At 37.8% G+C, this 14,709-nt stretch overlaps 2 protein-coding genes across 7 annotated transcripts in view; one reads left to right on the forward strand and one right to left on the reverse strand.

Annotated features, from left to right (window-relative positions):
- SPMIP2 (sperm microtubule inner protein 2) overlaps window positions 1-6,673 on the forward strand; it is a 43,374-nt gene extending 36,701 nt beyond the window's left edge. The window contains exon 5 of the mRNA XM_072037358.1: window positions 6,535-6,673. Within this exon, the coding sequence (XP_071893459.1) occupies window positions 6,535-6,596 (62 nt within the window). The 3' untranslated portion in view covers window positions 6,597-6,673. The remainder of the gene's footprint in view (window positions 1-6,534) is intronic.
- Window positions 741-14,709, reverse strand: part of FNIP2 (folliculin interacting protein 2) — a 49,400-nt gene continuing 35,431 nt past the window's right edge. For 5 of the 6 annotated variants that reach the window (XM_027456519.3, XM_013096646.4, XM_072037357.1 and 2 more), the window contains 5 exons: window positions 11,208-12,528; window positions 10,365-10,521; window positions 9,032-9,232; window positions 5,521-5,636; window positions 741-4,496 (listed from right to left, as the gene is read on the reverse strand). In XM_027456519.3, coding sequence (XP_027312320.2) covers window positions 4,418-4,496; window positions 5,521-5,636; window positions 9,032-9,232; window positions 10,365-10,521; window positions 11,208-12,528 — 1,874 coding nt within the window. In that variant the 3' untranslated portion in view covers window positions 741-4,417. The other variant, XM_027456520.3, reaches the window with a different exon arrangement.

Below are 14,709 nucleotides of genomic sequence, written 5' to 3' on the forward strand. Positions count from 1 at the left end.
ATCCTTTCTTCTCTGTTTTTTTTTTTTATGAAGACTTTCCGATAAGCTGCAGAACCTAAAGTGCTCTGCAGATCCTAGGCTTCCAGTGTTTCGAGCTGCTCATTGCCTTCTAGGTAACACCCAGCTGATAGTTCTAAACCAAGCAAATATCACAACTGAAAATCAGATGTACGTGTGCTCATAACATGAACTCAGCTTTTTCAGTCTGCAATGCTAAACTGAAGTTTAGTTCATGGAGGGTTTGACACAAGTTAAAGACTTCCTTATAAAACTAATTTAAGTCCACCAACAATGTTATAGTCTAGTACTCACAAGGTGGTCATTAATTCCTTTTACATTGAGTGATTTTTAAGAAATGGATGTACTATGCAACAGCAACACATAGCTCTTCTCATGTGCGTTTGAGCTAGATGCTAGTCACACAGGCACAGGGAACCTCTGCAGGACCTATGCCAACCGTTAAGATCCTCACTTACCACTATTCCTTGCAGTTAGACTTCATACAACAAGAGTTGTTGTTTACATACATAATTGGAGTACAGCTTCCAAAGATGTGAATAGTATTCAATTAAGTTTCAAATCTTGTGAAGCCTTCCTATTAGATTCTTGCAACATTCACTTACTGCACTAATTGGTTATTGGATGTCCATGCACTGTTAAGTATCAACTACAAAAAAAAAAACAAAAACAACATTTTCAGAAGTAAATTGTAAAAAGGAAGATACCAAATACCACTCACATTCATTTCAGAAAGTTTATTGCACCAAATGCCGCAAAGAAATAGACCAAAATGATAGCGTACATAAACAACTATAAGAAAAAACACCAAAAACATGTAGTCTGACATTAGTATTCAGTCATTCCTAAAAAAAGCCTTTGCTCTCCAAGCATGCAATAGCAACACATGTTTTTATCAGCTATGGAAAGCCTGCTATATATGTCAAACTAACACACTTGACCTAAAAAAACATCTAGAGTGTATTCAGCAGTTCAGACTCAGTTTTGATTGGGGCCTCTTAACTGAAGAAGAGGTTATACTTGAAGGATAAGTGATCATTGTGTGAAATTTATATGCAGGAGTTTGTGTCTGAAAAGGCTTTCTGACTTCTAGAGAAAAGATGCATTTTAATAGGGAGTGGGGAAGACCATCTAGAGTATGTCATTAGAAATACGAATTAAAGAATTCCAGAATCAGTGTGTATTTGTTTCTTTTGGGCAGAAGACAGCTGTATGTATCAAATCAGAAAGTACCTATTTAAATTAAAAGTGTTTAACTCTTGTTATTGTTTTAGGTTAAGGAGTTCAATTAAATACTACAATTTAATAGCTAATTCTTCCCCTCTGCGTATGGTTTAGTCTTGCCAGAAAAAAAATACATTCTTTAAATTGCACTGTGTAAACTGCAGTTATGTGGGATTTTGGAAAGACTTGTGCACTCCCACTTAAACAAAATACGCATTTAAGTTTACAAAAACTACATAATACTGATAAAAACTTTGGAATATTTGAAAATTAAGCTACATTTAAAACACCTCTGTACATTCATATTACTTCTCATTCACTTAAAATAAAAACAGGAACATGCCCTAAAGAGGTCTAACACAACATCTGTAAATACCTACTGCCCTGTCATGCCATACTAATTTATATGAACAGCAAGATGCTACCAAAACCAAGTTAAAGACTTAGAGTCAAAAAAGCCCTAGAAGGTGGAATCCCATCAAATGAGGTAGTATCTTTGGTGGAGGGGAAAGATAGGTATTTAACTTTCTTCAGACTAAAGCCTTTTAACAATAAAGGGATTTAATTTCAAACCCCCCCTTTCCTCCTCCACTAAAACTGTCAGAACAAGGGAGTTCTTCATATGATTTCTGAAGAGCAGCAAAATGGTAAGAGAAAGCAGCAAGAACTATAAAGTTTTCGCCTGGGCTGAAGGAAGTCCAAGTGCTTTGACCATCAGCTCACATGCTGTCCTTAGCTTAATGTCTTACCAGAAGGCAGTTTTTCTTGTTTGCTTGTTGTTTTTTTAGTAGGTGTAGTATTAATCAAATGTTACTTGTTATGGCATTAGCCTTGAAATCACTGAATGTCGGCTGACCTTCGACTTCCTTAGAACACTAAAAGAGCAAAAGTGTTTCTGCACATCTTTCAAGAATTATCAACATGTTCAGATAAAAACCCAACTAATGCTTTATGAGAAACGTAATTGTTTTTTTTAATAAATTCACCCAATATTCACGAGTGACATGAAATGAAGTACATGAGAAGTTCTATATACACTCAGGGAAGCAGTTTCAAAGCTCTACACACATGCACGCCCACATTCGCCATTACAAGGATAGGTCAGGAATATGTGACTTGCTCTGTGGTTCTCACTTTGTCTTAACCTTGTGAAATAGAAAGTGATAGCTGCTAACAGCTAGATGCAGAGGTAAATTTACTTTCCAGCAGATAGAATTCACAGACCAAAAATATGAAAATTTTGCCTAATTATTAGCAGTAGGAGAAGACCTGAACCACAGAAAGATTTTAGCCTTTGGAGACAGAATATCAGGGACAAGCCTATGAAAATGCAATAAAAGAACTATCTGGAATGTCAGATCAGAAACGCAGCATGTAAGGATCAGCTTTAGAAGCACTGTATCAGAATATTAACTATCCCTCCACTTGGGAACAACCCCTCTTCACAGTAAGTCAGTCTACCCATTTCCCCTTAAAAAAAGCAACACAATGTTCATCAAGACCCCAATCACATTTAAACAACTCACAATATGCACATTTCATTGTTTCAAATCATTGAAAGTTTACTGTAGAAAAGTCCAAACATCCAGGTAGTATGAAATAAAATCACTTTTAATAAAAGTGTGTCCCTTCAGTGTTAAAAATCTGTAATCACCAATGAGGACAACACATAACTGGTGACCAGAAGTTTCTCATCAGAATTCACTATTCACAAGCAATTGTGCTAGCAATTTGCTTGCAAACTGCCAGTTTCATACACCTCATTCATGCTGGCTCACAACAGAAAGGTCCAAGATTCATTTTTCCTTTTCTTTAAGAATGTTTGTTTTGATCCTTTGTTCTTTCCTCCGTCTGGTCCATAGTTTCACATCCAGCTCAACAGTGCTTTATGCAAAAATTAAGTTTTTTACATTCATGTTATCAACCACATGAAAACAGTAAAATACAAAATTTTATTTTGCTTTCTAGAAACACAGAAGGCCAGTATCAACTCATGGAGAAGTAGTTTCTGGTTTCAAAGCAGTTAGTCTACTAAGGAAAGGCACCTGGGATGATAGTTCAAGATTACTGTAGAATCATAAAGGGTAATTGCAAACATTCATAGTAATACCAAATATTGGAGTTTGTCCCCTACTTTTACTTCAGACAATGGTCCTCTTTTATACCTAATATAGTGACCAACTAGTAGCCAGAAAAAAGTGATATATCTGACTGAAGGTTTGTAAGGGTTAACCCCCCCCCCCAGATAAGATTGTCTTCAATTTGTGCCAATTGCTTGGTCTATGTGCACACATGCCCTAATAGCACTGGTATCATACAGAAGGCTGTCAGATTCATATTCCGCCGAGATAGTAATGCTTGATGACACCAAGACAGGTTTAATTCCCAGGACTACAGTCATACAGAAACTCAGAGTTACTGAAGTTGCATCAGCAACAAATGTAAACTTGTAGCAGAAATTCCATAAGGCTTTCCCACAAAAAAAACCACCTCAGAAGTTCATTCCGTTTTCAGGGTAGAATTACTTCTAGTCATGAGCTCATCTGAATACCTCCTCATTAAAAGAGAAGCAACCATAGTTTGCTTAATTTCATCCTCACCTCCATTCCCACTTAAGCATCTGGCTGCTGAATCCAGGTTTCTTGTTCTGAGCTGGTCATTTCTACTATACAAAACCATGCTTATGCTCTGCAAGAAAAATCATGTCCCATCTAATACACTTGCGTATAGGAATGCTATGTACATAGTTTACAACTCCTCCTCCCCAGAAAAGAAATATACCACACCACACTCATGAGTGTAGCATTAGGAAATCCATTCCAACCCACTTGTTCTGTAACTGTTACTTCATGGTTTTGAGCAGCGTTTTGGATGGCAGCTCACAGTCTGCCACATAGTGTTAACTTTTGTCCTTTGAAGAAAAAAATGCAAGGATGCAGTCACTTTAAGTCAGAACTGAGATTGTAAGAAAAACCTGAATGCCTTTTACATTATGTAAACTGAAGTCCTCCGATCAAACGTCCAGCTGAAACCAGAATCGGAAGATGGTAGAATGTACAGTCATCACCTGCTTTTCTCAGTGTTCCCCTTTATCAGCGTTTGGCAACTGTTCTTCTTTCAACATTCCCATATTCTTTCTTTTACTTTAAGGGAACGACTATCCTGAGATTTTAATTTATAAGAGTATTTGAGCAACATACGGAGAATGAGTACTTGCTATAGCAGCCAACAAAGGCAAGTCATTGGATTCAATCCTAGAAATTAAAAAAAAGAGAGACTTAAATACACAATCATCTTCCCAAAAGAAGATAAACACAAGAGGCTATTCTTCATTCACTTCAAAGAAACTGAAAATGTCTTGCTATAACCAAGTTCATCATTTAATTTTTTGTTCATGCTGTACCAGTAAAGTGATAACATTTAAAAACAAAAAGGTCTGCTACCATTTAAGTGAAAAAGATAGTATTACATTTTGTGGTATATAATTTTTTTGTGGTAAAAATAAAAGTTTGATTTATTTGCTAATCCATAACCCTTAGCTTGCAGTCAGCAGGCATCAATAAGCCCAGCCAAAGAAAATACTGAACATCAACTTATGGAAGACTGCAATTTCATGTTTCGAATACAACTCAGTTCACCATGCAGCAGCACCTTCTCACCAAGAATTACCAAAAGCTGGAAGTATCAATTATTAGGCAGTAAAAGTAGCACAATGTCTCTCAGATGCAATGCTCAGTTCCAACCATTTCCAACAGAACACTCTTTAAAGGTCAGTAAGTATGTTTATATACATTTTTACGCATACACACAAGGGTTTACTTCAGGGTCTCATTACTTTAAACTACATTGCTCAGTATGACATCTTGAACAGCCAGATATAAATTAAATTTTAGCTACAGTGCTTAAAAATCATCTTCGTGGAAGTGCATTCATTTCTTGCCCCTTCCTCTCATTCTACTTTCACAGCACATGCATCCACAAAGTACTTGGCTAGAACTGAACAACCTCCAAGTAACCAAAATCAGAACTTTCTTCATTCTGAATATTTTTCATCCTTAAGATTTCAGAACAAATGATTTTCCTCCTGATGGACTGTATCTCCTGATGGCTCATTGGAACCCATTTCTACACTTCATTAGGTTCATGAGAGAGAGGGGAGTAATAAACATGGAATAAGTAGCAAGTCCCCACAGGAACATAACTACATTCAGAAACTGAAAAGCAAAGTAACTGCCTCAAGTTTTGCCATAAATTAAGACTGATATCTGCAATACTCACCCCAATACAATTCCTAGTTCTTTTACATGCACTCTTGTATGTCCTCGTAGATATTCTGAAAGCATTTTGCTTTTGAGATACATCTCTTGTAGTCTATCCTCAAGATGCATTATGCACTGTAAATACAGACCACAAACCTCAGAATGGCTTTAAAACAACTGCATGCATATATTACAAAAATAGCTAAAATGATATGCTTACATATCTTAGCCAGAACACCTTTAAGTCTCCCCCCAAAAATCTGTAAAGAAGTAAATGTGTTACAGTTGTGCTGGCAGCTTAAAATACACTAGCTTTCCCTCATCTCAAAGAATTGGAGTATTTCAGTTTTCTTGTGCAGCAAGTTTGTTCCAGGAGTCAAAAAGAAAGCCATCCAATTTCCCTTCAACTCAGACACAGTTTCTCCTGACATAAAAGTTTTAACCAGGTTCAAAAACATTCAAGATACCTTAATAAGAGTCTAACCAGAATACCTAACAAATGTGTCTTTGTTACAAGTCAGTGTTTTTTCCTGAAAGTGTCACAGTTCCTAAAAATCAGCACTCTCTTCAGCACCAGAGAAGTCCTATTCAAGAAACTAAAACATAAATGAAAGACACCATTATCTTCATCATAAAACTACACCTCTTTTGATCTCTAATTTACTGGAGAAACCAGGTTACAAATCCTTTTTTTTTTTTTTTAATTAGCACTACATAATTCTAGTTTAAAACTCAAACATTTGATGTTGTTTGCAAAAGGTAATAGTTCAAGTTGAAATACCAAAATAATTACTCCAATTTCGTTCAGCAGTAGCATGCTAGAGTTTTTGGTTAAAAACAGTCAGATGGTACATAATTTCTCATACATCAACTGCAAGAGAGCAGACAAAAACTTCGGAGACTTTTTTTAAAAACAGTAACACAGGGTGAATACATGGGACATCTTCACTAGGTGAGTAGGCAGGCTGTTTTATCAGGTATTTTGTTCCAGAACACAGGGTAACTCAATTCAATACATTCTTTCTTTCCACAGAGATGACCACATCAAAGACAAAAACAAGAAGCGTGTGCAGAACCTCATTATCAAATAGTTAATCATCCAGCAGGCGGAGACAACAATTAGAATCAGTAGTAGCAAATACCTCCAGGCCATCCTCTGGTGTATATTTTAAGTTTGATGGAAACCATAAGTATTAGAAATGGAATCTTGTGCAAGCAGTTCTGCTAATTAAAAAAAAAAATAGAAAAAAGACTCATGCTCATGGGTAGCCTACCATGCATTTTTCTGATGGTCTTGAGCAAGTTGCTTTTTGAGACTGGTTTCATCTGTTTGCTTCAAGCAGTTTTCACTGAAGCCATTATAATCATAACACTTCTGATTCTAGCCTAAAGGAAGACATTCTTACCGTCTCTACTACAGGTAACTAATACAAAAAGCCTGTTAGCACTTCCCCAGTAGTTCATGTAGGCATGCAGCTGATTCCCGAAGTGGCAATTCAACATATTTCAATTTTACTACTCAAAAGCTGAAGGACTACAGATTTTTTTTTTTATTGTTAAGAGGAAGGAAGAATTTTATATTGTTCTAAGAGATTCTTTAGAAAAGATTATCCACTACTCCTGAAAGCCAGCAAAGAATCAAGAGCTTTTCCTCCTCAAGCTCATCCTTTTTTTAAAACCATTTTGTTCAAGATGTCCAGTGAGGTACAGAAGAACAGTAATTTTTTTTGATGCTAGCCTCCTCTTCAGCTTCTCACTGACTTCATTTAAAATCATTGAATGTAGCTTAAAATGAGCTAGAAGGTGCAGGTAAAATCTTTGTCATACTGCTGATAAGCAACATTTGCAGTCTCCACTTCCCTTTCACCCTGGCATACTGCACAACTCTGCAGGAAGGTTGCCAGTCAAGTGTCACAAAGTCATCAGCACTTGTCTTCCGTCCAGTCTCAAGTTGGGTTTTGTTTTTTGTTGTGCCATAAAAAAATTACTCTTCTAAACAGTAACTGCAAGTCAAGAAATATACACTTAATCCTCAAACATACTGCCTTACACATTTCTGATTTATGTTATTATATATGCTTTTGTCAAAATGTACATCAAATAGAATGTTCATTATAAAAACATGGACTTCTCCCTCCAGAGTTGAATGGAACACCCAACTTCCATTCATCCATTATTCTGTTCCTGTTAGCAAAGACCTACAAACTCTGACAGCTCAAAGCATCTTCAATACAGATTATAGAACAACAGAAAAACAAGCTACTAGGACTACCATTTTACTGCTCTTTTTTTTTTTTAAAGGAAGGAAATAAAATTAGTCCACCTCCAAAAGCCACTACACCACACAAAGCATTCAGAAGTTGCATATACGAGGTCCAGGGCAGCACTGGAAGAAGTACTTCAGTTGCAGAACCAACTTATGAGTTCAAAAATGCCAAAATTTAAGGTGTTCCTGTGCAAGCATGATGACATAATTCTAACCTAAGTCACATGTTTTCCAATATACAGAAGTATCCAGAAAGGACACTGATGTACTTTGCCATAGTACTTGACTTCAAGCACTTAAATACCACTAATTTTATCCAAAGCAGCATCAATTAATACTATTTTCAGTTGTTAATATTCAGCTCCACCTTCTTATTCTGTCTGCTAGCAGTCATTACACAAGCTTCCAATAAATAAAGTTTCTCAAGGCTATCTGCTGAAGACCAAGCCAGTCCTGTTTACTCAAAAGACTACAGAAAAAAGATGCACCATTTCCCCCCAGCTACAACTACGTGAAAAATTGTTATGATTACTGCTGCCAGACTTGTGGGTGACTTAGCTCTTTTGGCTGATTACAGCAATCAGAAAGCATTACTGATCTGTTCTGATGAACTCTACTACTAACATGGACAGGAAAGGATATTATGGGATGGGAAGCACACACTATGAGAAAGTAACATCCCCTGCTGCAACCCATCCGACCCCAAGTGTTTCGTGTTTCCATCTCCTCCCAGGAATGCTGTAGGCATGTCTGCCAGGTGGTCTGAGACAGCACTGGCTGACAGGGTGGGCTACACTACGCATAAAACACAGAAGGTCAAGTAAACATGCAATACACATGTAACTGAGGATAGAGAAGAGGCATCCACTAGGTGGAGTTGGTAAAAAAAAAAAATCAAGAATAAAAAATGGTATGGTAGAAACAGTAGAAGCTTCATACAGTAGAGAATGAGGAAATTATACAAACAAAATAATCTACACAACTCTAATCATAAATACACTCATGCTAAAGTTGCCTAAGCAACTTTTGTTCCGTCTTATTTTGGAGCAGCTGACTTTAATCTTGGTCTATTACAAGTAAACTAAGTTAAAAACAGTACCTGTAACTAAACTGTAGCACGCATTCTTTTAAATACATTGTACCAACTTTGCTATACCAATAAAGAAATATCTGAAACAATCCAATAAAATACAGTGTGCAAAATTCTGCATTTTCTATTTAAACTATTTCCATTATTTCTTTACTGAAAACTGAAGCTACTTACAAAGTCAGCTGGGAGATTGAGTTTATAAAGCTGTAAAATGGACTGCAGTAAACTGGATACTTGACTCGAGACCAAGACATCCTTGCCTAATTTCACATTGTCCATCATTTTTCTCTGGCTGGTAGCCACTTGTACGTTCCATTTATCTGTGTCTGCAATAATGCAGACAGCTTCTGCTATGGGTTCATCTAGCACTGGATGCTGCAAGAGATGCAAGACAAACGTTATGGAAAACTTGCATATGAATTTTCACAGCTTAGATCAAGGCTCCACTTTTATTCACTCTGAGAAAGTGGTCCAAATGAATGCTTGTCCAGTAGAAAACCAAAGGCATCTCAAAAAAAAAAAAAGACAGAATACCGTTTCAGAGACAGAGCTGATATCCAGTAACATTAGGTCAAAGTCTGAACTACCAATTTAAGGTTTTTTTTTTTAAGTAGTGCTTCAGAATCACTATGACATTTTTTCTTCACTAACAGTAATCCAGCCTTCCTGCAAAGGTTAAGTTTCTTCCAAAACAAACAGAGTATTAATTATGCTGATTCAGTGAGTGGTTATACTCACTGTAAGGGATTTCACTATGCACAATGACAACAAGGTATTTATGAAGAGACAGTATCATATTAGAGCAATTTGGTGTTTAAACAACTGCATGCACATCACCATTATGGACAGTGTTTAACTCATTCCTACAGGATGATTCTTGATTGCTATAGAAAGAAGCAATTGACAATCACTAGATAAACATCTAATATTGAATACTAAACACTTAACATTCCTTTGGTGAAAGATTTGTTTTAAGTTACTTGGTGTAGCTGGAGTAGAGTAAGAATATCTCAAAGATCTTACCTACTGCTAACTGCTTTACGCAGTTGGTCATTTCTGCTACAGCCTAGTGTAACACAGGCTTCCACAGGACTTCATCTCCCTTGCAACACATGCCACTAAGTGGTAAACTAAGATGTTTCCAACAACTTGTCTACCATTTTTTATGAAATAAAGGTAACTGTCTGCTATTGTGACTGAAAACAAGCAGTCAGTTTTTTCCTTGTTTGTAATTTCAAGTTGCAAACATTTTTCCCTGTGTTCACCTTTCAAGAAAAGACCGAAGAGAGTATAAAGGGGAAAAAAGCGATTCTTGCATGAACAGGCTTCTCAGTCATTTAAGGGGTTTTCTTTCAAGAAAGAAGACATATCAGGTGTGGCTGTTAAGGACTGGCAAGTACAGAGAAAGAGGTCTTATTTAAACTACAAACTACCATGTTTCTGTAGCTTTAGCTTCTCAGTAATAGCAACAACTCACACTATGACTTGGAACAGTATTTTAACTCACATGCATCGCATGAAGGAGGTCTGCTAGTAGACACTGCTTGAGTTTTTCATCATTATTTACTCCATGCAGCACTAGATCAGGCACGTATGTGTGACAGTAGCCACCCAGAAGCGATCTTCCAAAGTTTTTCACACACTGACTGCTGATTGTGTTTGACCTGAAATACAAAGCAGGTATGATTCTTGCTTGACAGACTCCATTCAGATGATGATATGAATACAAAGTTTCATTTACTACCCCTACCTCTATTAAAAATATTAATTATTTTTTAAAATTTAACATTGTGTTGATTCCTTCAAATTTCAGAAACAGCAAGTCTGCATTTATCAGAGCTTGGGGTCCATATGCCCCCCAGCCTTGTTCTGTGGTTAACAGGTTTGCTAAATTTGAGTTCTCACTCAGCCCAAACAGCAAAATCTTCCTATCTGCTTAACATGTGCATCAGCAAGCTCCACATGCACCTGCAAAGCTCAGAAGTTTTCAAATAGGATGCCCTTATTTATTTCAAATCTTTTTAGTATTTGGCAGTTTAAGCAAAGATGAAATATCACTAGTCCTCAGACAGAATTGTTTACACTGTTTCAGGCAATTGATACAAACCAAAGTATGATTTTTTTGTTAAACATTTGAAGAATACCTTTGTCACCAAACTTCAGTACCTTTTCAGCATTTTTTTTTCCCCAGTCTGTTAACAAGAATCCTAAACACTCTACCAGTGGCTGGTATGGATTTGTTTGCAAGGAAGTCAATCAAGATCCCAGTGGATTTCAGACTTGAAATTCTGAACACCTCTAATACTGCACAAGTTTTGACTCTGTTTAGTTCTAAATTAAACTCCTTTACCTTGGTAAAGGAAGCTCCACTTCCACAAACTCTTCAAGTCTCTTGCTGACATTATCATGATGAACTTCGTCAGGAATACAACAATCACCTTCTTCATCGCTGGCTCCAAGAGCACTGTCTGAACTCTCATTCCTTGGAATGTCCCCTTCAACTCTGAAGGGGGTTTTCCTTCCAGCATCCCCATAGGGGACATCTTTAGCACCTACTTTAGGGGACTCCTTTCTAACAGCAGAACCACCTTCCACACAGTCCGGTGAACAGCTCTCCGGATTGCCAGAGCATAAAGTTCTAGTTTCTTTCAAGCTTGGCAACGTTACAGTTTCTACGTTATCAGTGGACAAAAGCAGTTCACCAGATACTGTGTTCCCTAAGTTCATTTCAGTTCCTTTAGTTTCCATATGTTGGTTATTAAGCATACTCTCCTTCCCCTCACAAGGTGGAATTTGTGCATAACAAATACTGTGTTTACTGAAGGGCAAAAAGGCAGCTTCGCAACTTTCTTTTTGATTCTGGGAAACATCCACAGTCAGATCTGCTGAACTTGAGGCACAATGTATTACCACCTCTGGATTTTTTCTGAATGCCTTCAGATTCTCCTCCATTTCTCTCCTTTGAGTTTCTAAGTCTGACTCTGGTGACGCAGAACTTCCAATCCGAAAGGTGACCTTTTCCAACTGGGAACTCCTGCGGCCAGACCTTTCAGGACAAGGTAAAGCAGATGACCTACTAGACAATTGCTTTTCCACTTTCCTTTCATTCTGGTTCTTGTTCTTCCTTACATCCATTAAATTCTCCAACTTTGATTGCTCTTCAAAGTGGTAGGACCCAGTCCCTGTATCAGTGACAGTTCTTTTCCTACCATCAGCTGCTCCATTATGCAAAGTGCTAGTTAGACAGTCAACAGCTGTGTCAGAGTTCTGACTGACTTTTCCTATTGCTTCTTTTTCTTTTGAAGAATCTGTCGTAGTGCAAGTGCCTTCTGGATTATGTACCCACCCTGCAATACTGTTGTTCTTACTTCCATCACTCTTAGGAGGTAGGATTGGAGGCACAAGAGCAGGTTCATTTTTGACAGTGACCACCACATAATCAGACTCCTCTACCTCTCCCTTTTCTAGTGCAGTTGTGATCTTGCTTCCATTTAGCACTTGTTCTCCTTCTCCAAGCACTTCACTCCAAGTCAGCTGATTCTCTTGTAGCTCAGAGCACCTAATGAAGTAAGTTAGGACATACAGCAAGCGCTGCACCAACTCTTTACGTTTTCCAACAATAACAGTTCGAGTCAATCTAACCGGAGAGCCTATGGCACCATAGAGATCACCTAGACAGGAAAACAAGAATTTCACATGCTTATACATGGCTGTAATAAGCTATGCCACTTATACTCAACACATTTTGAAACAGCATTCACTGCAGACAGTTCATTTCTTTCATGGTAAATTCATAGAAGTTCAAAATACCAGAATAACAAAAGAAGTCTGCTGACATTTCTTATATCCGACCCATATCCAAAAGGGTTTTATTGTCCTTGTGAAGGTTTGACTGTTACTACTCAGTTTCTTGCAGTTCAAATTGATTACAGGTTTTTGATAACATTTACAAGATATTATCACTTGGAATTTGACACAACAGTTGCTGAAGAATATATATCCAAAGCTCTGAAGCCCGTGACACTGTTTTCTAATTTTGTACTAGTTTCCCTCAAAAACATTCTCTTTAATTGCAGTCACTTTTTCTTCTCCTTTCTGTTAAACACCAATTCACATACAGACCAAGTCTAAATTGTATTTTTTAAGATTCAGATATTCAAAACAGCAGAAAAAGTGCAGTATCAGCATAATAAATGTGGTTCTGAAAATAGAACTACTTTACTGTGCAAGGCATGTGCACTTTGTGCACTGGGAGTCAACCCCACTAACCTTTTACTTTCGTAGGGAGGAGGAGAGAGTAGGGGAGGACTAGAAAACATTCATTATTTAAAACACAATTGTAATATGAGAAGTAGGTACTAGGGCCTAATCTAAGTCTCCCTAGAACTACTTACTTGCTAGCTCATTTATCCCGAAGAACCGCTATACCCTACTTTATTGAGAAGAGCCATCTATCTTCCAGCAGCGTATCATGCTCTATCAGCTGGAGGGTTTCCACCCAACATTCTGGGAGAAACAGACAGATGGCTGCTACAGAAAAGTTCACACACACTATTAGAGACAAGGATGGGTTAACTCAAAAACTGGCTATTACCAGGTTAACCCAGCTGTCTTCACTCAATACCCATTGGAGTACACCCTCTAAATGTCTTTGCCCAACCAAACCCTGGCTGACATCACCAGCAGATGGGAAGCAGCCACCACAAGCTCAATTTCCTTTAGCCAATATAAGCACTCGCATTGAAAGCGAATTTCTCTGGTTTGAGGCATTATAAGCTGTCTGCTAATCTAACACATTTTTCTAGGTGGTAAGTCCTTACTGAGGGCTGCTGTGTGGTGGCATCATTATGCTCTCTTCCCCCAGTTAGGGGCACCCTTGCAACCTGTCTGATGGCTTAACAGGCCAGCACACTCATTCCTCAGTAACCAAGTAAGCTGAAGACTGCTCAGGTAGAATTCCATTAACCTCAGTGCCTGATGGGCCACAAGGACTAGCAGTTTGGAAAGGAAATGGGAAGATAGCTTTTCTTTCAAGTTGAGCACAGTTGCTAAAGAAATCAGATTCAGGCTTAGCATTCATTTGCATGGTTGACTTTAAATACAACATTACTGATGCAACAGTAAAAATGTCACAGCTGTGGTCCTCAAAACATGCTATTGCTTAGCATGTTAGATCAAAGCTCATGTTTAAAAGAGTATGTCTTTCTTACAGCATTACCTACAAATGCATCTATGTAATTGTAACTGATATGCAGTATCTATTGAGGACATCGTTCTGGAGGGGGAAAGCCACATACAGCACAACACTTCATAGAAAGTCACTTCTATTTTAAAGCACCCAGACACTTTATTTATTTATTCTTTCTGAAGAAGGGGACCAGCAGAGGGCAACATCTCACTTTGCACATCAGTTGCTGCAACCACCTGATAGAAGGTTTTGGGCTTTGAAACTACCAAACAAAAACAGTAAGCATTTTGAGTTCAGCCACTCAGAACTCAGCTGGGCCAGTGCTGATAGCAATGCAAAGCCTCAGAAGGCAAAAAGAGGAAATGATTTCTTGACCAGTCACCAGTGGCAGCTCCTGGGAGGTACCACAACACCTACTGCTTATCTTACACCTCCCACTCCAGCTCTTTTTTTTTGTAACCCTGGCCTGGCTCTATCCTTAACACCCTAAGCAAGTTTCTGTTTTTCCCTCCCTGGATATCTAACCCATTTCTCCCATGCATAAGTCTTTAAAGACACACTAAAACAGGAAACTTCTATTACAACTACACAGCCAAGATAAGAATTCTTAAATTTCTTAAAGGCTATGGAGAGCTAAGTTAGACAATAAGCAAGAAACATGACC

This window comes from Anas platyrhynchos, chromosome 4 (genome assembly GCF_047663525.1).
Source record: "Anas platyrhynchos isolate ZD024472 breed Pekin duck chromosome 4, IASCAAS_PekinDuck_T2T, whole genome shotgun sequence".
NCBI lineage: Eukaryota > Metazoa > Chordata > Aves > Anseriformes > Anatidae > Anas > Anas platyrhynchos.